The sequence below is a fragment of the Tyto alba genome, unplaced genomic scaffold (assembly GCF_018691265.1).
Source record: "Tyto alba isolate M040663 unplaced genomic scaffold, T.alba_DEE_v4.0 Super-Scaffold_44, whole genome shotgun sequence".
Lineage (NCBI taxonomy): Eukaryota > Metazoa > Chordata > Aves > Strigiformes > Tytonidae > Tyto > Tyto alba.
The window spans coordinates 4,552,324-4,573,961 of NW_024881320.1; the positions used below are offsets into that span (position 1 = coordinate 4,552,324).

Here is a 21,638-nt window from a genome sequence, read left to right on the forward strand (position 1 = left end):
CAGCAGCGATGGGAAGAGTTTCCCATTTCGAGACCAAAGCAAGGCAGACTTGTTCAGCCTCCAGAAGAAGAGACTACCAGGCTGTCCTCCTGAAGCAGCTTTGCTGTGCAAAGCCAGCACCATCCAAAAAAAGCAAGGAATTGTAGAAATGTTGCTCAGAGGGGCCCAAAGGACTGGTCCTCCAAGCAGGACTAGCATCAGACCACCCAGGGGATAACTCGCCCACCTTCGCTGCACAAGCGCAAACAAGCCCCAGCAGTCACTAGACCAAAATGACAATCACACCACAAAGAAGTCCTGGTAAAGACAGTGCCTACTCTCCAACTGCTAACAAAACGAGCAGCTCTGAGGCCACCATGTATCCCAATGCCCTGCTTTCCTTAAATGCTGAGATTAGAGAGCGCAGCATGCAGAAGGTCAAGGCTATGTGACGCTGATGCCTGGGATGCATCCGAGTTGCTCGGCTGCGAAACCTAGCCAAAACACACAGCAGGGCAGATAAAGCGAAGCCTCGAGGTGGCCTGGCCCTGCCCCAGCAGTAATGGGCCACCTGTCCCACGGTGCAGCCGGCTGGCAGGGACGCCCTGATCCATGGGGGTGCTTGCAGAGGGAGGAGGTTGAGGATCTGCAGCATCCAGCCCCATTGAGCCAGGACTGAAGTGGGGTTCCCCTCCCCAAACAGGCTGGAAAAGGGTCTCATGAGTGCTGAGCAGCTCAGGGGAGAGGGGAAATGGGGCTCCACGTGCTGACACAGCCCGTGCACAGCTCCCCGGGCTCTATGTGCTCTCTCCCTGGGGGGAAAACCCCTCCAGTAAAAGGATGAGTCTTCAAATGAAAACCCCAAACATGGCATGTGGAAGCCTAAGGACTGTGCGAGCCCTGGGGAGGTGGAAAAGGAGCATCACCACGCCAGACATCTTTGCCTGATGCAACCCAAACCCTTCTTCCTCATGCTGGATGCTCGCTGGATGCTCAGAGGGTGGGTTCCCCCATTCCCAGAGCTCCTCGGGCTCTCATCAGCCAGGGTTCAGCGCGCAAGGGGACAAGGGGCTGCCAAAACACCCGGTCCCAATCCCCCCCAGCATTGTCCCAGCATGGGGAATGGGGCCATCCTGCTCCGCACTGTGCTGTGCCACGCTTTGGGGACAGAGGGACCTTGCCAGTCTCTGCGTCCCATCCCACACTGGTCACTGCTGCCTGCCCATCCCCACAGCTCCTCTGAGTCGCCTGCACACTGCTGAAACTCAGTGTTACACCTACCTGGAAGAGGAGGCTACCATATTAGTGAGCCTCATTTTGGAAATGAATGAAATCTGCTAATTAAGTTTACTCTAATTAAGCAAGAGGAAGAAAAGCAGAGCCCCTGTGTTTCCCCACACACGATCAGCAGTAGCTGTTGGTGGTGAGGTGAGGGAATAATCTGGAGATGTCAGGGCAAAACTAGGCGATGCCACGCCGCCTCGCCACATGCTTCCTGCACAGAGGTCAGGGCTGGCTACTGGGTACAGGATGAGATTTGGAGGCTCAGTTTGCTTGGAAATATATTTAGGAGTCAGGAAGGAAGGTCTATGGCAATTTAATCTCAGTTGTTCTTTTATTTTCTTCAGCTTTCTGGCATCTGCTGTTGCCACAAAACAATAGAGCACAATAAATAACAGCTGAACATTCATTGTTCTTCTTCACAACCGAATCCCATAGCCTCCAATGCTCAAAAAATAAAATGATGATGCTGATATAAACTGCAAGTGAGAGTGAGCAATTAGACTAGAGGAGTCTAGTGGCTGCCTTGGAGGGATGGATGCAAGGAAAAATGTGGTTCTGCAGAAAAACACTTCCGTGATATAATTTCTGCAACATTAGGAAGCAGAGTAAATTAATACACACCGGCTCCACCTCCAGCTAAGCTGTATGATCTTATTTCAGATTCTCCCCAGTAATGAACAATGATATCTTTCTAATGTAACGTTTTATATTCAGAGGGCTTGATGCACATTTCATTCCAGTCTTATATCGGTTTTGGGGTCTTTTATATAGTTTGTTTGCTTTGTTTCTAAAAACAATTCAGTGAAACATGGGAACACAGAAGTGTCTCTGTGCATAGAGAATTAATAAAAAAGAATCGCCGATGTCTTCTCTTTCTCTCATTCCTATAGACTGACTAGGATATTAAATTCCTGCATGAGTCATTGAATGTTTTCCTGTCTTTCTTTTTACTCTTGCTGTAATAGCTTGCTTGGAGAGATTCCTGCATTGAACATTGTCCTTTGCATTTTCAAAGCACCCCTTGGGGGTTTAGCCATGTGAATTCTATTAGCCAGAAACTGGGAACCCCAGGATACTCTACAAATGAAATAATTACAATCCTTAGTTGCTCTTAGTAGTCCATCCTATCTCCAGAACACCAAACAAACCCCACCTCATTCACACCCTGCACCGCATGCCAGAAAAGACACAGCGTTAGCCCCTTCTGACGGGGAAACCGAGGCACGGAGAGATGTGCGCACCTGCTCGCAGCCCCAAAGACAACCGGCATCCGTGCCAGCACCAGCCTTTCCTCACGTTGTCCTAAACACCTGAATTTCTTTGGGGCAAATCGGCAGTTTACCAGGTAACCGTGGTACCTGCGGGGCCCAGTCGGGCTCGCCACTCGCCGGGCTGGAACAGCACAACCTTGCTGGAATTAAAGTATTTGTGCGGCCAGGACTGAGCTCGCGTCCCAGCCATCACACCGCAGCCCCACTCCTCCTTCTGCTCCTCATCTCCTTGTGTACCAGCCACGCTCCAGACGCCCAGGCATCTCCCACGCAGCAGCTCTCCCTCCTCCAGATCTCCTGGGGACAGACGGGTGGACGACCCTTTCTTGCCCCGCTTCCCGTTCCCCAGAGCTTTCACTCTGAGATGACAGAGACCCCCCCTTCGCTGCGGGAAGCATGCAAGCACTTGCTAGGAAGTATCTACAGTGCCTGGTGTGGGCTGAGACAGGGCTCTCACCATTTTCAGTTTGTGCTGCTGTAGGATCTCATCCAGGTTCTGCCTCTTCTTGTAGTTGAAGTAGAAGTTTTTGCACTGTGACACAGTCTTGGAGCCCACCATCCTGGCAATGGCTGACCAGTTCCGCCCATGCTCAAGGAGACCTGTGGTCAGAGGAGGGAGAAAAGCGAAGGGTTTAACATCAGATACGTTCACACAAGGGCAGCATTATCCACACTGCATGGGAAACACCCTCTGCGCAAGCCAGACTTCACAGGAACAATATGGTCACTAGCACCCGTCTGAATGGCTTCCTAGGCCAGGGGATGACCTACGAGAGCCTGTTTTTCTTTCCAAGGGGAAAAAAGGCTTTAATTTGACTGCCTCCGGAACAAAATACGTCCCATAGCCAGATCTCAGCCAGCCACCGGGCAGTCAGGAGGGTGAGTGGTGCTCCTTTCCCCTTTGGGACGGCTGCAGGACGTGTTGCCATGCCCAGGAGAACTTGGGACAGCAGCTTTCAGGCCCTACCATGAAGCAAAGGCTCTTCCATCCTCCTGTGCCCCAGTGATTTCAACTGGGGTGATGAGGCAGTTCAGGGGGCTGGGGCACAGCATCCTGTTATGGATGGGAAGGAAGAACGCGGGCAGGGAAGTGGCGGCACGCAGACGGGGAAGCCCAGGTGATGTCCCGGGCTGAGAAGAGGCGCGCTGTGCCGGGGGATTAGCGCTGAGCGCCGGCTCAGGAGCAAAAGCAGCTTCCCTGGTCAGGCATCACGCCAAGGGCTGGCAATCCTGGCTAGACAGTGCCACCCAAGCACGGGGCTCCTGCCAGCACCGCAGGCAACCCAGCAGGGTGGAGGAGGAAGAGGAGGGCAAAGGAGCGAGTGAGCACCTTGTGGTCTCTGCAGGGGTGTCTGGGCACCCCCTGGTCCTGCAGCTGGAGGAGGGAGTCACAGCTGCAGCCCAGGGATGGGTGCAGTGGCACCCTGGTCCCTCCATCCCAGGCTCCTGGAGGTGACATGGGCAAGGACCCCATCCAGGCTGTCTGGGAAATAAAGCCTCGCTGCCTGCAACCCTTCCCGGTGCAGTGGCTGGTCCCTCCTGGGGTGCCTGGTGGGGCCAGAGCTGCCACCAACCTGCAGGATGCTGTGGGATCAGCTGGGCCATGCTGGTCCAGCTGGCTCCTGGCTGTCCCCGTGATGCCAACAGCTCCCCTCGTCCTCCGCTGCACCTCATGTAGGGCGCAGGACAGAAAGACAATGAGCCCAGGTGCACAGTACACAAAAGGTGGCTTTAAGATGAAAACCAGCAGGGAATGACCCTACTAAGGGCATCTTCCTCTTTTGTTAGGGGTCATTCTGCCCAGAAGCCACCAACCACAGAGCCTGGGCTCTGTCATCCATCCCCAAACCCCTGCCTGGCTGCTCTGACACCACGGGGCTCAGGACCGCAGCGAGTCCCACGTCAGGGCTCCTGTGTGTGGCTCTGCTTGTGCCCAGGAGCCGCGGCAGCTACGCCCCAGCCCCGCTGCCAGCCCTCAGCCAAGCTGCTGCCATGTGTCACCTCCGAGCCCCAGCCCGGATCCAAGTGCCAGCCCAACCTCTGCTTCAGCCCAACAACAAACCATCCCGGGACAGACCGATCTCACAAGCGATCAAGGCCCCAGGGATGCACCTCCAGCCAGTATCCGTGTGCCCATGCAAGGGGAGGGCACAGCACGGGGGCTGTGGGTATGTCTGCATTGAATAGACGGCGCCACGTACCCCCCCCAGCAGAGATTATACCCCTCTCCCTGCTTCCCAGATCTTGAAGAAAACCAGCAGCAGCCAGCACAGTAGGAGTTAACAACCAGCCAGTGCCTGTATCCTGCCCCCATCCCAGCACCAGGGCTTATCAAATTGCATGTAAGAGGTAGGCATCACATGGCGCTGAGCACCACAAAAGGCCACGGCAAGCCAAGAAACAAGTTTGAGCTTTAACTCTGCAACTCCCAGCCTTGCCTCAGCCAAACCCACAACCTCTGTCACCCTGCTGGCAGGCTAGGACTTCTTTAAAATAATATTAAAAAAAAAAAAAAAAAAAGGACATCCGGCCACCAACCGCGAGAGATAACAAGCTGGGGTGAGAGTCCTCCCCCTGCAGTCGCTGAAGGCTGCAGGGGAAAACAGGACAGTCCCCTGTGTCACAACCCATCCCCTGTGTCACAACCCGTCGCTGCCTTCCAAAGCCAACAAGCGGCTCGGCCCCCTTTGCTCATCGCCACGCCGGCGGCCCCGCACCAAGCGTGTGACAGCCGGGGCTGAAGCCGTTACGCTGCGCCCCGGGCGAAGCCCCGACACGCAAACGCTGGCAGCGGCGTGCCGGGAGCTCCGGTGCTGCGGCGGGCGAGATGCCGTGCCGGGCGGCGGGGAGAAGCGGGACCTGGCCCGGCGGAGTCCAGGGCTTGGGGCGGGGTGACGGATGCCAGCGTGAGCGGTCCCCAGCACGGTGTGACCTCCGCCAGCCGCGGGCGGTGCCAGCTCCCGGCTGCCCCTTCCCCTGCCCACCGCAGGGCTGGGGGACGGGGACGCTGCCGGAGGAGCTTGCCGGTGACGGCGGCCGTGCCGGGCTCACGAGGAGGAAGCTGCCTGCAGCCCCTGCCTGCGGGACCCAGCAGGGAGCCCAGCTGCTCTTCTCTTTACATTAAAACCAGCAACACCTGCTTCCCCACGCTGTAATTATCTGCAGGCTCGGGGAGGGACCAGCCAACACACCCCTGGACGTACCAGGAAGCCCCTGGCTCGCCGGGCACCCCGACTCGATGCGCTCTGGCAGTGCAGCAGCCCCCAGCCCCTGCATCCCCCCCAGCCTCCGCCCTGCGCTCCCCGGCACCGCGGGGCCCTTCGTCCTGCAGCGCAACTGAAACTATGACTGAGTTATCCGATCTTAAGGAAGGCTTTGCTCCTTGGCTCGGGGCGGGGGCTCTGGACGCGGGGGTCTGCCCAAAGGCACACGGCTACGCGCAACCCTGCCGGTTAACCCCATCCTCCGGATCCCAAAGCCGGACTTACGTGCTCCGGGTCCGGCTCCGACGGGCAGGGAGCGCGCCCGGAGCGTGCAGCAGGCGAGCTGGGAAGGACGCGGGCGTCGGGGCACTTCTTCAAAGCCCCCCTGGGCACGGCAGCCTGCTGCGAAGCGCTGCGAGTGCTCCGCTCACACCCTCCCCACGCATTTTGCTTTCGCTCCCTCGCAGCAGCCGGAGACAGAGAAGAAAGCAAAGACGGTTCTTTAAATCCTGGGGGCGAGAGGATTTCAGAGCCATGGGCGGCCGAGAGCGGCGAGCAAGCAGACACTGAGGCTGGAAACCAGGTCACAGGCGGGAGACTCCTGACCCCAATGCCAGAAGTTGGTGGGAACACATGCTCCGGCCCCAGTGCTCTTCCCTCCGGCGGGGCTGGTGAGCGAACGGCGTCCTCCGCGCTCCTCCCGCTCGCTCGCCGGAGCTTTCCAGCCGGCTGCAGCCACGGTTGTTAAGGTGGATGGAAGCGCCTCCGGTATTTTCCCCCCTACCTCACCTCCTCGCTCAGCAGCTCGGAGGTACGGGGAGGCTGTGCAGTTTCAGGAGATGCCCGATGTTGCCAAGAAAAAATAATCGTGTTTTTTTTTTTTTTTTAAAAAAAAAAAAAAAAAAAAGGCAGGAGAAAGGCAAAGGGGAGGGAGCAGCCGACCGCGCGCCGCAGCTCCGCTCCTGCCAGCCCAGGGACAGGGAGCCGGTGCCGTCGGTATGTGGCGGAGCAGCAAGCGAGCTCTAATCTGTTCCTCTGGCTGACCCGGGGCTCGTTGCATCTGAATGTGACCTCTAGACAGAGCATTAATAACGAACGTGGCGCTGACCCAAGCTGACAAGGGGTGCGGCCGCTTGGCACCCGCTCCCGCCCTCCCTCTCTCACTTTCTGTCTCCCTCGCTCTCGTCTGAATGTCAGCGGCAGGGGGAGGGATCCAGGAAAACAAAGCTTGGCTAATAGTTTCCTCTGCTCTCAAGTGAATCAAAGGCGCTTTTCTTTGGGGATATGTGCGCCGGCGAGCCCAACGCCACACCAGTGGGATGCCGCGGCACCCCGGCACACCTCAGCTCTGCGGCCACTGCCCCGGCGGAGGAGGGATGGGAAGAGGTTTGGAATCGGTCTCACCATGGGCGGACCGGGGCCTCTGCTCCGGTACCGGCGAGTGAGGGCTGGAAGGAAAAGGAGCTTGGAGAGCATGGTAGTGCACACTCGGCGTCTCGGAGCACAGAGGAGAAACCCGGAGGGCTGTCAGCTCGCGTCCCCTCGGCTCTCTGCAGCGGTGGGTTTTGACCGGAGCCGTTGCAAGGCTCTCTGGTGCGGCCGCCCTGCTCCACCCAGGGCTCGGTGGGAGCAGAGGGAACCCGTAAAAAGGTCCCTTAACGCGGGCTTATGTGGATTGACAGATCAAGGTTACAGGGGAAAAACTAAGTGATCTCATTCCCCTACACTCAACGGTACCTGGGGCGATCCTCCAGCCCTTCTCGCACCCACACACCCTCTTGGGCGTGGGGATGGAGGCAGTTCTGGCTATGGCGCAGCCAAAATGTGCCGTAACCCCAATCCCGGAGAAAGCCCGGCACCGTGGAGTCAGCGACACTACCCAAGGCACCCCGCAAGCGTGGTCGGCATTGCTGAGCTGAATTAGCGCATCGCGGCGCTGCTTTCCCCCGCCGATCTCGGGGCGGTTTGCAGCGCGTGGGAGAGCCGAGGCACAAGGAAGGTGAGTAACTTCTCCAGGGCCGCGGAGGCAGTGGGAGGCAGAGCCGGGCGAGCGCCGGGCTCCTGACGCTGCGCCAAGGGATGCAGCAGGGACGGGGTGGGGGTAGGGAGTCGGGCCCCCCCGGCCAGCTCAGCTCTAGTGCCATCTCCCTGCTCCGCTAGCCCTGGCTGGGGACCCTCAGCTCCCAGCTCGCCCCTTTGGAGAAGCCGGTTGCTGGACCGTCGTATCAACCCGCTGCAAAAATATCCAGCCCTGTGTCCTGACCACGGACCTGCCCGGCTCTCCCTCTCCTACCACAACCCCACAACCCCCCTTCCGCACTGTCCCCCCATCCTTTGACCCTGGAGGGGGACAGGAAGGCCCCTGGGACACCAGCTCCCCGAGAGGTGCCATCCCCTCCGGTCCAGCCAGGGAAACTCGAGTCTCCAGCACAAGGCAGCGAGTCCACATGCAGCAGCCCCTCCCAGTGGACCCAGCTCTCTCCCTTCACCTGGTTCGGATATTATTCCTGCTCCCTTATTGTTGAAAAAATAACGCTCAAAATTAAAATGTAGGCTGTAAATTATAGTAATTACCCAGCAGTTTCCCCCTGACAGGCCTTTTGTGTTTCATTCACTGACACTCACTAAGCAAAGCCTCACAGTTTGCTCCTACACGCTGGAGAAACGTTCAGCCAGCAGTGGCAGAAAGCGCAGCTCCGGGGGCACGGCGGGCAGTGGCACCACCCCGGGGGGTCACACCTTGGCTGACGAGCAGCAAAGCCCCAGCCTGGGATGGCAAGGCTGGAATCACAGCCGACCACGGCCTCTTCCAGGGCCAGCGTGGCTGATTCACGCCTCGGACTCAGTTTTGCCCTCGTGGCATCCAATCCGCCCCATCCCGATAATTTCCACCGTGTCACTTCATGCGAATTTTGTGGCAGACGTGGCTTGCTCGGCGCGGGCAGCTACCGGTGCTCTGGCTGCGGCGGCGGGTGTGGGGACGGGCAGGCTGAGGTGTCCTCGCTCTGAGCTCCCCTTGCACCCAAACCTGGAGGGAGCGCACCCAGGCAGGGCACCCCGCCACATCCCACCCCAGGGCCAGCGAGGGACAACACGCAGCGACCGGCACAGGCTGCAAACCAGCCTCTCCAGCCCACGTTTGTTACCATCAGCAGGTTTTTACAGCAATAAATATCTTTGACCAAGATAGGGGAAGACTCCAGCGTGAGCACGGCGCAGACAAAGGGGGTAAGTTACGGAGCTGCTGGCTCCCCAGCATCACCCGCGCTGCAGCCAACAACTTTTAAGAGCAACAGCTGCCCTGCCAGGAAGAAGCAAGGGAGGAAAATGCCCCCACACACCTACCTCTCCCCACCCTTCAGCCAGCGGCTTGTCAGAAGTAACAGTGCAAACCCAAATTAGGGCTGCACACCAGCGTGGGCTCCAGAAGGGTCCCGTGCAGCGAGACGGCGCACTGACAGGCAGCTGCGTTCAAAAGGCAACAGGAGATGGCTGGCTTCTGCCGTGGGCTTTTGTGTCAGTGGGTTTGGCTGTCTGTTAATTTGAAGAAATCATTATTTTTTTAAAAGTTCTACTTTATTTTAGTTTTGTGAACAGAATGGCACTGGGGAAAAAAAAAAAAAAAAGGTTCAGGTCAATCCAAAACTCATCTTACTTTCTGAGTTGGTTGTTGGCAGAACTGAAAATCAGCCCTTGAAAGAATACCTTCTGTATCCAAGGCAATATTTCACATCTACCCAAAATTAACTATTCAAGAATCTTCATGGGTTATTTAACTCTCTGTCATCAGCTTTTTACATTCGTTCCCAACCCTTGTCTGCCTCATCACGCCAACTCCATCCTGTGGCCGCTCTGGCTCCTCGGCCTGGGAAAAGGCGCACAGAGCCCAAGGTTGGCTCTGCCCGAGAGCAAGGAGCAAAGAGCCGCGGCGAGGTGCGGGACGACCTCAGGTGAGCAAGAAACTGCTATTTCCACACCGCCTCTTTCCAAAGAACAAAAGCACTTGTTAAACACCAGGGGGGAAAACCCAGAGCCAGGTGAGAACAGATACCAGACTTTAAAGACTAACAAAGGTCATGCCGAAACCTCCCGGTTCATCAAGTTCAGCTCCAGCGCTATCGCGGCTGCTCTGCAATGCCGGGCGCTAGCGGCGAAATTCGGCAGAGGGGCTGGGAGAGGGGAATAAACCCATCTGGCTGCTCCAGGTCGGTGCTTGGCTGCTGCTTGCAAACTCCCTTCCAGCCTACCTTTAACTCCTGCCTGCATGGGCTCCCGCCAGTGGGTCCCCCAAAGGCAGGAGCTGCTAAACATTGCCTTTTAAGGAGCAGCCCCGTCCCGCTGAAAGCCTCCGCACCCTGCCCGGAGGCAAAGCCAGGCAGAGCAGCGGGTGCTGCCCGCTCCCTGGCTTGGGAAGGGAAAGGAAGGGAAGCGGGGAAATCCTGAAGCAACTCTGGTTAATCAAAACCTCTTGCTTTTAGGATCACAGCCGCGCTGCAAGGAGGCAGTATCAGGAAAACATGCTCCCCCGCCATTATACCAATCTGTGCATTTTGACAGACTAGTGAATCAAAGTTTATTGCGTAATGAAAGTGTCATTAAGCAAGAACTTTCCTCGCTAGGTTTTCGTTCCCCTAGTTAGCTTTAATAACACGGTACTCCCCTTTATTATCTCTCCTGGCAGACACAGTCCTGCCTTCTCCTGCTTGGAAGCTCTCTGCGCAGCTCTGCGACTCTGGAACAGAACAGACTTTGGCGTCTGGCTGTCCCAGGGCTGTTTTCTCCTACCTCCCCGAGCAGAAACGACACGAAGTTTCATGCCACGCACAGAAAAGCCGGGGGTGGACGGCAAGGCCAGGCTGATCTCCTGGCTGGCGGGTGCTGGGAGCAGAGGTCACCATCCCCATCTGCCCAAGCACCCCGGGGTGTTAGGGCTGACTTTCTGTAGGACTCACATCCTGCTTAACTCCCCCAACCAGCCGGCTGTGGGCTCAGACTGGTACCAGTACTGGGGAAGTGTGTGGCTGGCGGGGCTGAGACCTTACAGCGAGGAGGACGGTGCCCGTGTCTCTGAGCCCACCCCGAGCCGGGTGCCCACCGCCTGCTCCGCCCCTGCCCAGCCCCTGCCCAGCCGTGCCGGGCTCGGCCGCCGCCTCCGCCAGCCTCTGAGGTTACCTCCGGAGTTTCACAGTTGCTGAGAGTCGGAAACCCCCACCGTGTCTGTCCCTGGAAATGCCAAACAGAGCCAGTTTGAAGCATTAAAGCAGCTGCTTCCTGGCAAAGGGGAATTTGGCTTCTCTGTAGAAGTCTGGTGTTGCAATCTCAGTTTCTCAGGTTGTAATGGAGGGGAAAACGTCAGCAATTGGGCTTTACACCAGCAAATCTCCCTGCCTCGTCCTGGCCCCTGGGCTGGAACACAATGCTACGTGCTCCCATGCTTCATCCTTCCTCCACGCAGGCTTTGGCAGCTGGTTTCAAGACTCCTTAAGCGCACCTCCAGCATCCAGCATAAAACAGCAAGAGGCACTTTTTAACAACCAGATGCGATCTCCAAAACAAAGCAGAGCTCGGAAAAGATCCCTCCAACGACCCTCCCCTGCTCAGCACCTGCTTGCCCCATTACCTGGCCCCGGGCCAGTTTGCTTGATTAAAGTCTATCTATTAAGTTTTGCGTCTATAGAGAGCCCCGCTCAGCAACGCACAGGATTGGCACTGGGTTGTAAAGAGGGTTGGAACAGCTTAGAGGCGAGCGAGCCAAACACTTTGGGATATTCACAGGCAAAGTAATCCAAGTCCACAGCTCCCATCGGCACCTGGGCAGCCGGCGCTCCAGAACATGTAATCACCATCCCGGCAGCAGGTGCATTTTCCAAGCAGAGTCGAACCCGCTAACACGTCTGTTTGCGTTTGCCATCCCCAAACGGTACTCATTTCCATTTTAATTTCCCATTTACAATCCTCACCGGGCCAGGAGAGTCAGCAGCAATGCAAGCGGGATGCACGGGCTGGGGATGTGAGCTCGACAGCCCATCAACAGGACGTGACTTTGGCAGAAAATTAAAGCAGCGAAAGAGCTGGTGCAGGAGTGGCACGAGGAGGGGAAGTGGCAAGAAGGGCTGTGCTACACTCAGCACTTTTTAAAAATGGTCTCAGCAGAGGCTCTGAATCGGCTCCAGGATATAAACTCACACCACGTCGCCCGCAGCCCCGGCTCTTGTGAGCTCCCTGACACGTGGCTGCAGAGCACTGGGGTTCACCATCCTCTCCCTAAATCCCAGAGCTGTGAATGCAGGCAGGTGCTCTCGGCCTGTCTGGAACAGATCGTGCCGATAGCACGAACCTCCAGAGAGCAGGGTGAAGCTGCACCTCATGCTCCAGGCACCAGAAGCTGCAAAAAGCAAAAGGCAGAGTGCCTTCCCCTGCTCCTACGGCCAGCTCCTGCCTTGTGGGACATGTCTGGGCTCTGGCTGCAGCCCAGACATCCCTGGTGCTGGCACAGCTCCCGGGGCTGGAGGGGCTGAGCATGCCCCCCCTTGCCACTGCCTACCTCCCCTAAAACCCCAGCCAGGATTTGCTGGGAACAAACTAGCAGCGGGATGGGCAGAACCTGGCCCTAGAGCTCAGGGCCCACCACCCTACGCTGAACTCCAGCAGTGAGATGCCGTCCATCCTCGACTGCTGGGTTAACTCCAGCAGAGCTGGCAGGAGGAAGAAAACGAGCGGCTCACCTTTTTTAGCCGTCTCCATCTCCTCTTCGGTCCAGCGAGAGCTTTCATTCATCTCCAGAGAAGCTGAGGAAGGGGAAGGAAAGGAGAGCAGTCAGCTGCAAGTGGGACACAGCAAACCCGGCAAGCTTAGAGGAGATGCCCAAAAGCCCAAACCCCGTCCTGCGCCCTGTTCCCCAGAGGCAAGACAAAATGCCGTGCACTGCAAAAATGCTTCTGCAGGGAGGGCTGTGGCAGTGTGGGCTCTCAAGGCTTTTCCACACCACCGTAACCCGTGCCCAGCATCACCCCCGGGATGCTCCTCGGTGATGCAAAACCTCTACTTTGGGACTGGAAGCGAAGGCAGATGGCTTGAGGGTGGCAGCAGATTTCCTGCTGATTTGGTGCCACGCACTCTGGCCCGCCAACAACAGGTACCTAAGATGGAGCCGACGTTGGCTGTGTGCTTTGGAGGTGGCAGACACAGGGTGGGACCGTCACCCGCGGCGGAGACGGAGAAACAGCGTCACCTTGGCGGTGACTTTGGCCAACTGCATTCGTCAAGGGAGTTGGCCGGGCTTGGCTGCGGGCTCCCTCGGTGCCATCATCGGGCTCTCAGACATCTCAGAGCTACTTCCAGCAATGTCAGGGCTCACTTGGAGCAGCACCCATCACAGGGGGATGTGCTGCTCCAGCCAGGAGAGACAGAGAGGAGTGTCAGCACCTGATGCTCACCCTCTCCTCCACTCTGGCCACGGTACCAGGGACACCGGGGTCCTGCATAAAGCCTTCACTATGCAACAGTCCTACTGGCAGCCTGGCACTAGAGCAAACCCTACAATAACAAACCAGGGTGTGAGTCAGAGGCAAAAAACAACTCGCTAAGGAAACAGATTTCCGGCTCAGGCTGCCAAGGGGTTATTACTCTGAACAACAGGCAAAGCATTATTTCAACAGTGATGAGAGATGTTTTGACAGTGTCCTTTCAAAATGGAAAACAGGCTGATAGGTTCAGGATAAAGGATACGGGCGAGGAGAGAAGGAAGCATCTTCCAAGAGGCTCTACAAGAAGCTGAGACCCCGTGGGAGGACAACGCGGGCTCCGATGCCCACGGCATCGGGCAGGGGAATCTCCTTTGCAGCCAGCTGAGCACGACTGCAGGTGCCACCTCCTGGAAGTCAGCGCAGGTCACTGCCTCCCCCAGAAACGCCGTCCCCCCCCCCGGGATGCTGGCCAAGAGGGAGGGAAATCGATACCTCGCCACTTCCCCTGGCTACGGGCAGAGCCAGGGCCACCACGCTCCTTTACGTAAGAGCGAGTCTCCCTGACCACTGTGCAAGGCCCTTCACTCAGCTTGAGGATGACTGTTATTGTATGGTAAAGAAATGTCAAAGAAACGGCCCATTTGCTTTGATTAATGGTATTTACTGAGGTTGTGCAGTTATGAAACAGATGCCTATGGGGAGCTCCGGCACGCTGCAGTTAAACCACAATACGGTTTTGTGTTGTTTTTTAATGTTCAATTGGTATTTAAAATGCAATAACTTTCTTAGCCAACCTAAATTAAAGCACTATTGGAGAGACATAAAGTGAAACCAATTGCTCAGATATGTCACTGGAATCGATCCATTCCTTTTTCCCAATTTAACATGGGCTAAAGCCTTTTCTCTGTGTTCGCTGTGAAATTTATCAAGGACTCAGATGCTGGGATAAAAAAAAAAAAAATCCCACTTAAGTTACTGCCATTATCTGCTGCTTCTTTGCAGTACTGTTTAACAAGTTTGAGAGGGAGAGCAGGGCTCCGTTGTAGCAGGAACTATTTATATCGCTTATACGAAAACAGACTGCTTGCAATCAAGGCTTCAGCCAGTTGTCAGCAGAGGAACAGGGAGGCAAAACACCTCTGGGTGATTTAAAGCATGTGGAACAGCACAAGCAAGAAACTGCAGAGCAAGGAAACCGAGAGGAGTCACCCTGCTTTTTTTTTTACCCGCCCTAGGTAGCACAGTAATAATTTTGTACTTGATAGAGTAGAAAATAGAGGAAAAACCAGCCAAATTCCTTGAGGCATTGGCTTGTTTAAGGCAACACCCGAGCAGTTTCCCAGGGTGGCCAGTACTGATGCTGCGGGTGCGAGAGGCAGATGCGCCCGACGCGGGGCTGTGGACGCTGCCGTGAATTCCCGTCCAGCCCGAGACAGGTGAATCGGCATCGCGCGGCCCCGGCCGGCGCCGCGCCTGGGTGCCCTGTTACGGGCAGCACGCTTTGCCTCGGCCACCTCGCTCCGAAGCTGCTCCCAGCCTCTTCCCGCTGCAGCCTTGTGCAGGCAGGACGGGAAGGAAAATACTGACCACTGCGCCTGGCCGGCTCCCGAGGGGGGAGAGGAGCAAGGGTGCTGGAGACCAGCATGGGAAATGCTGCTTTTTGGGCAAAACAACCCTGATCTGGGGTGCACAGCCAAGACTGCAGCCAGGGTGGAAGGTCCCGAGCAGCTGTAAGCTGCTGCCTCCTTGCCACGTCCTTCAGCTGCAGCGATAAGGAAGGGACCAGCCTGATTCCCGGAGGCCAAGGGGGTCACAGACCCCGTGGGCTGCAGCTGCTTGGGCTCCAGGCAATTCTGAAAACAGCGAGGGCAGGAGAACTGGCAGAGATCCAGGCAAGCCCAGGAGGGCAGAGCAGGCTCCCGTGCAGAGGTCAAGGGTACTTGAAGCCCGAGCTGCCGCAGAGGGAAACACACCTCCGGGTGCAGGAGGGACACGAGCCCTTCACGAACCCAGCCAACATGCTGCTGAAAATGACAGCTTCCCTTTTTGTCTTTTGCAATACTTTCCCTCCGAGGCTGTAAAACAACACTAACACTCAGCCAGGGCAGCCCAGGCTCGCAAATACCTCCACTTTGTATCTGGGTGAACGGTGCTGGGGAATTTGTGGGCAGGAGAAACCTCACTGCTGCCCCTTGAAAACGAGGATTTCATGAAAGAAACCCCTCCTCTGTGAGCGGGGAGTGGCGCAGGGTGATGGCCCATCCCATCAGAGCAGACACCCCAAAGTCCTGCCAAGGCCCCCCCGGCCCCGTGCGCGCTGCTACCCACCCAGCTCCGCGCTCTGCTGCGGGGCGGCCGCCTCCTCGTTGTTGGCTTCGTTCGCCATGGAGCGGGTGATGCGGCCTTTGCGCCTGCCCTGGCTGTTGGCAGTTTTGCGACCTTTGGAGGTGACAGTTTCTTTCTCATCGTTGTCTTCTCCAGACGTGTCGTCGTTCTTGTCTCTGCAAAAAACAGGGAGGGAAATAAAAACATTGTTGGGTTGGTCTGATTTTTAGGTCAAGCAATTATTCCTCTGCACGTGTTTGGGGATGCTGGTTTTCTCTTTGTTGGCCTTTCGGGGGGGCAGGTCTGCATTTTTTTTTGCACACGCAGGCTCTTTTCCTGGCTGGGAGTGGGCTGGATTGGCAGTGGGGTGATTTGCAGCGGGGTTTTCTTTCTGCAGCTGGCTGCAGCTCCAGCACCAAGTGCACGCAGAGACCTGACGGAGACAGGTTTAATGCCAGACCATTCAAATTCATCCCTGCCTCCTCCTCATTTATCTTCCTGAAAGGGACCTGCTGGTAAATGTCTTCGCAGCCTAGATATAATGAAGCCAGATGTTCTTTTAAACCAAGTATTAAGCCCATTACAGATAGCTAACGGTCTGCGTGCCAACCTTTCCCCGCCACGGCTCTGATGCTCCCCGTTCGGTGTGAGGGAGGCAGAGCTGGCTGAAGCCCTTCATCTGGGAGTGCTCACGTTGACATCAATAACACTAAAGGTGAAGTGCCGTGCTTGGCTGCACCCGGATTGCTGCTCCAACCCCCAGAGGCTCTCACAACAACAAAACAAGCTGGCGGATCAGAGGGGCTTTGCGGGTCAATTGGGTTTATATATATAAAAAAAAGCACGTATCAGAGTTGCTTTCCCAGTTTGGCAGCAGCACGGGGGAGGAATGAAGAGGAGAGCAAGCTCTGCCCTTCCTTCCCCGTGGAGGAGGTGAAGTGGGTGCACATGGTCCTGCATGGGGCCAGGCAGCCCTGCATCATGCCGTACCCCACCGCCGCATCCCCGGCCTGATGCCCATCCAGGCAGGGAGGGTTGTCCTTACTTTGTCAGTTCTTCTTTGTCGTTTTCTGTTTCCTGCTTGTCTTCCTCCTTCTCTCCCTCCTTCTCCTTTTCTTTCTCTTTTTCATCTTTCTCTTCTTGGCTGCTCCGGGGCATTTGCTGCTGCTGCTGCAAAACAAGGGACGTAAAACAAAACAATCCCTCAGTGCTGAGGCGGATACATCGCAGCACCTGGGCCAACCTAAACAAATGCAGCCAAACAATGCTGGGGGGCGAGCGGCCAAGAGGAAAAAGTGCTGCAAGGCAGAGGGTACAGGCAGGGCGCTTACAGAGGCTGGGGAGCTGAAAGCTTTCCGGGGAGAGCAGAGGTGGTTTAGGATCAGGCACAGCAGCCGCGCTCCAGCTCCCGTTCCAGGCAGCGGGACGGCCCCGATAGCTCCCCCCGGGGTCAGGCCATGCTGCAGGCAGCAGGGGACCCAAGGCGGGGGGAAGGCAGGGAGGTGACAACCACCCCCCTGCTCCCTGCAGATGACGGCGTAGCAACATCGATTTGCAGCCCGTGGGATGCATTTTGCTGGAGCAGGAATGAGACGGGGGCACCAGACATGCCTCGAGGCTCCGCGAAACCAATGCTATGATCTTTTTTCCTAAGCATCCGTCATGGCCCTCGGGCAAAGTTTATGGGCCCCCGATCACTGAGAAGGGAAGATGCCCGGCTCCCTGCCCGCTCTGAACCGCCTGGCACCCAACCGCCCCAACCGCTGCTCGGACCGAAGGCGCCGGCGGTACCCGAGGGAGGGTCACAGCGATTATAATGGTTCTGGATTTTGTTTCAACAGCTGCAGGAAGGAGGATGCTGGGGAGGCCTGGTTCCCCTGACCTCCCTTCCCTCTGGCGACCGGCAAACGAGAGGCTTTTCATAGAGAAATAGAAATTAGAGACGGAAATGACTTATTAAACCATCCTGCTCCTGGCTAATGCAAAGCTGCTTGCTCCAGGAAACCCACCCGGGCTCGCCCGGCCCCTGCCCAAGCTGCAGGGCTTCCACCACCCCTCGGGAAAGGGTTCAGTGATGTAACGGAGGGAAATTGCCTTAAAGTGGATTTATCAGCATAAAGTATGATCCTAGGTGGCCTGACCTGGCTGGCATGCGGCCATCTAGCAAGCGTGGTTGAGTTGTCCCCGCATCCCTCAAGTCAGTGGGACTGGCCCGTCCCTGATCTGCAGCAACTGGGAAGCTGCCTCCAACACAGGTGTCCCCGCAGCAGCGGCGCTGGGTGCGAGCTAAACCCTCTGCCCCCGCGGGCTGGTGCTAAAATGGGAAGCGTGGAGCTGTCGAAACGGGCTTTGGAGCAGTTTAACAAGAAAGCTGCTGATTCTTTCAGGCCCCGGTTCAACACAGGCCCTTAAAACACAGGCACTGCTACCACTGAAACCCCGCAGACTTTCAGTTCCTCCTTGCGTGGGGGGAGGCAGCTGTGCCCCCAGGACCCCCGCTCGGCACTGCCATGCCAGCACACGTGCCCAACACACCCATAACACATCAGCTCACACCCCCCTCGCACCCCCAGGAACGGCTCTGTGGGACGCAAGGCTGGGAAGATCCAGGAAACAGCTGGGATGAATACTCGGTCGCTTAAGATTTTCCAAAGTCCATAAATCTCTAAGGCTTGGGGAACGGGCCGTCTCCTGCAGCAACTGGCCACAGAACAGCTCTGTGCCCAGAGTGCCAGGCAGCGTCCTCGCTGGCCCCCAAGCCCCGGGAGAAGGAGGGGGGCAGCCAGCAAGGCTGCTGGGACCAGGAGGCAGGTAAGCCCGTGCTGGTGACAGAAGAGCAAGGGGCATCTGTCATGCACGTTTCCCCAGCGCTGCCCTGAACTCTCTGACTCCCTGAGTCACACCGCGGTGAATCCTGAGCGTGGGTTCAGCCCCAGCAAATACCCACGAGGTGCAGGCTGTGACCTTCGAGGGCCGGGCAGGAAGCAGGGCAGGCTGCCAGCCCTGGTCATCACCACCCACCCGTGCTCCCTTCATGAAGTGTTTCGGGAAGGGAAGGGAGTCCAGTTGAGTTTTGCAGTATTTCTACCACCCCGTCGTGAATATTTTCTTTTGAGGGATGGGGAGATCCCAGCTCCCCGGGCTGCAAACCCAGTTCTCCTCCAGCCATAAACCAAATGAGTCCCTGCCCCAACATCAGGCTGCCGTGGGCTCCCAAGGGAAGCTTCAGCATCCCCTCATCTTATCTTCACGCTCATTTGAACCAGGGGGCTGTCACCCCAAGGAGCTAACGCAGCTCTTCCCCACAGGCTGGGATGGCGGCGATGCCAACGAGCTCCCTGTGCCAGCCTGCAAAAGCAGGGGTGGAAAGGCAGGGAGGGGTGCGAGCGGCCGCAGAGGCTCACGCTGAAACGCAGGTGCTGCCCTGGAAAAGTGTTTGCTGAACTCCGGCGTGACAAGGACGCGCAAACCCCGCTGGCCTGGCTTCAGTGGGCCACTGTGCAGCCCTCTCCTCCCCGAGGTTTCAAGCTCAGCTTAGTAAAGCATCAAATTAGGGCTTCTCCCACCACAGAGGAGCATCTTGATCCAACGATGCCCTCTAGTGATTGCCCTGCTCTGGTCACAGCCCAGTGCCCGATGCCAGGAGCGAGAGGGAGGTGGGTGCAGCACCCTGTGCACAGCAGGACGGGGCAGGATGGCTGTCACCTGCCAGCCCTCTCCTGCTGGGCTGAAAGACATAAATTGGGTAGCATCGTCACCATGAGGCCATGGGGGCGAAAAACTGTCCCCAGCTCCACCTGTGGCTGCGTTCATGTCTTCATCTGAAGGTGGTCCCTGGCCAAATGCTGCTTTGAACCCTGGCAAGCATGGGGCGATGGCCTATTTCCTGTGCTAAGGCTCAGCTGAACGGTGGGGCAGCCCCAAACACCCCGGGAAGCACCTCGGGGGATGGCCACGCTCACGAATGCCACCTTACATCCCACCCGGGGGTAGGTGCTGGGCTGGAGGCTGCGGGGCTGATCAAAGCACCCAGAGCCCTGGCTCCCAAACGAAACCATGTGAGAGCTCAGCTAGAAATGGCACGTGGAGAAAGGAGGTGGGACGCCCTCCTGGGCACCAGCCACGGCAGCCGCCCCAGCCCATCCACGCTCCGCGCTCTAGCCCAAACCTCAGCCCAGTAGACACTGGAGCTGGCGTGGCACAGCACTGGGAAGCCACGAGCCAGCCGGCCCCCCACTCCCGGCACACAGCTGCCCCCGCGGTGCACGGGGAGGCTATTCTTAGCACTGGACACAGACCAGCTCTGGATGATTCAAGGGACGGGACGCCATCCCAAAGCGTGACAGGCCAGGAAATGCTTCCCCAATTACCAGCCGATGTTTCCCTCTGATTCACGCTGCCCCGGTTAGAGGTGGACTGGCAGGTGGGTCTGCTCTTAGTGGACAAGCCAAAGGCCAGTGCCAAAATTGCTCTGCTCCCGCGCAAGCTTAAACCTCTCTCCACCTACTTCCCTGTCCCCTTGGGGATGAGGCACCCTACCTCCCAGAGGCAAAGCAGGTACGTGCTCCCCACCTTGCACAAGAAGGCGAAGGGACATGCCTGAGGCCGGGGAAGATGCCTGTGGCAGAGGGCAGGGCTGTCCCTCCTGTCCCTCCCTCCCAGGTCAGACGCTCTAACCGCCGGACCGCCCTTCCTCCTCAGCATCGCTGCTGCTTGTTTTTGCTGCCGACACATCCTGTTTATTTAAAAAGGCCACAAGACAAAAATCGCATGCGGGACGCGCGAGCGAGAGAGGCCGATCCTGCTCCGAGTCCACGGGGACGGGCAGCCTCCTTCCCCGCGCCCTCCCCATGCTCCGGCGTGAGCTGCTTCATAATTACAAACATCTGCTCACCTCTACCCTAATTTCCCACTGGCCCTGGAGCAGCTGGAGAGGAGCAGAGTGCTGCCAGCCCTCCCAGGATCGCCGCCTGTGCCGCCAGCCACCCCCTCACCAGGGCTCGCGGGCCAGCACGCGTGCTTGCCCCCGCGCCCGGCTCCCCTCCGGAGCGACACGGCTCACCCTGCCCAGCCAGCGCCATCGGGCCGGCACGTCACGGGGATTTCACATGCTCCGAGTGTGCTTTTGGAGGACGCTGGCTTCCAGGTAGGTCCCGGCCACCAAAACACTGGCTCTGCTGAGAACCAACCAACTCGCCGCACATCCCGGCAGCGGGTCTGACTGGGAGAAAGCCCCGGCAAGGAAGAGGTGCAGCTCCTCCCACTCTGTTTACTTCCTCCGCTGAGGCACTGCCTGCTTCTGGAAGCAGGACGAGAGGGCAGGAGGAGGTGGGGGAAGCAGCTCCCCACCTTCACCCTCCCCAGCCCCGCCGGAGACGCCTGCCGCCTTGGCACAGAGACGGTGAAACCAGCCAGAAACCTCTTCCCGACCAGCGGCGCGTCCCTTGCCTCCGAAGCACCCTTCTCGCATGCTCACCGCGAGCTCCGGACCCTCATCTCCCCCCAAATCACTCACCTCCCCGCTCCCCGGCTCCCGCGAGCGACCGGTCCCCGACAGCCCCATCGCCGGCTCCCGGCCCCTGCTCACCGCCCAGCCATCCGGGCGCGCTGTGCCTTACATTCTCCAGCTCTGAAGGCTTCCTGACGATTTGCATAGTTAAGCCGTAAACTAACCACAACATTCCTCTTATGATTTTGCAATCTGCTGGAATAACGTGGTCGCTCTAAGTCGATGAATCATCATCTATAAACCACAGCTCTCGTCACCGGGGCTCTCAGTGCTGGCTGCAGCCAGTGTGATTAATCCGCCAGGATGCCAAGCTTAACCTGCGGCGCAGGGCTATTTATTTTCCAAACTTGCAAACCTCCAGAATACGACTGCTCCTGCCTTCCCCAAGATGTGCTGGGCTGTGGCAGAGGACCAGAGACCACACCAGAGCCCTGTGCTGAAACCTCCCTCGCTGCCCACAGAGCATCCCAGCATTAACCGCTGGACCATGCACCTTGCAACTGAGGCACCCGCGCCCTCTCCCAGTCCTTTCTCACTCCCTGCTTCACAGCACCCCCAAAATATCCACCAAAACACTGCTGTTGCCAGCATGGCTTTGGTC

At 57.6% G+C, this 21,638-nt stretch overlaps 1 protein-coding gene across 18 annotated transcripts in view; it reads right to left on the minus strand.

Moving 5' to 3' along the window:
• NCOR2 (nuclear receptor corepressor 2) overlaps positions 1-21,638 on the minus strand; it is a 256,199-nt gene that overhangs the window by 48,050 nt on the left and 186,511 nt on the right. For 16 of the 18 annotated variants that reach the window (XM_042805509.1, XM_042805506.1, XM_042805498.1 and 13 more), the window contains 4 exons: positions 16,574-16,698; positions 15,532-15,704; positions 12,463-12,525; positions 2,992-3,134 (listed from right to left, as the gene is read on the minus strand). In XM_042805509.1, the coding sequence (XP_042661443.1) occupies positions 2,992-3,134; positions 12,463-12,525; positions 15,532-15,704; positions 16,574-16,698 (504 nt within the window). The remainder of the gene's footprint in view (positions 1-2,991; positions 3,135-12,462; positions 12,526-15,531; positions 15,705-16,573; positions 16,699-21,638) is intronic. The other 2 variants (XM_042805502.1, XM_042805494.1) reach the window with 1 other exon arrangement.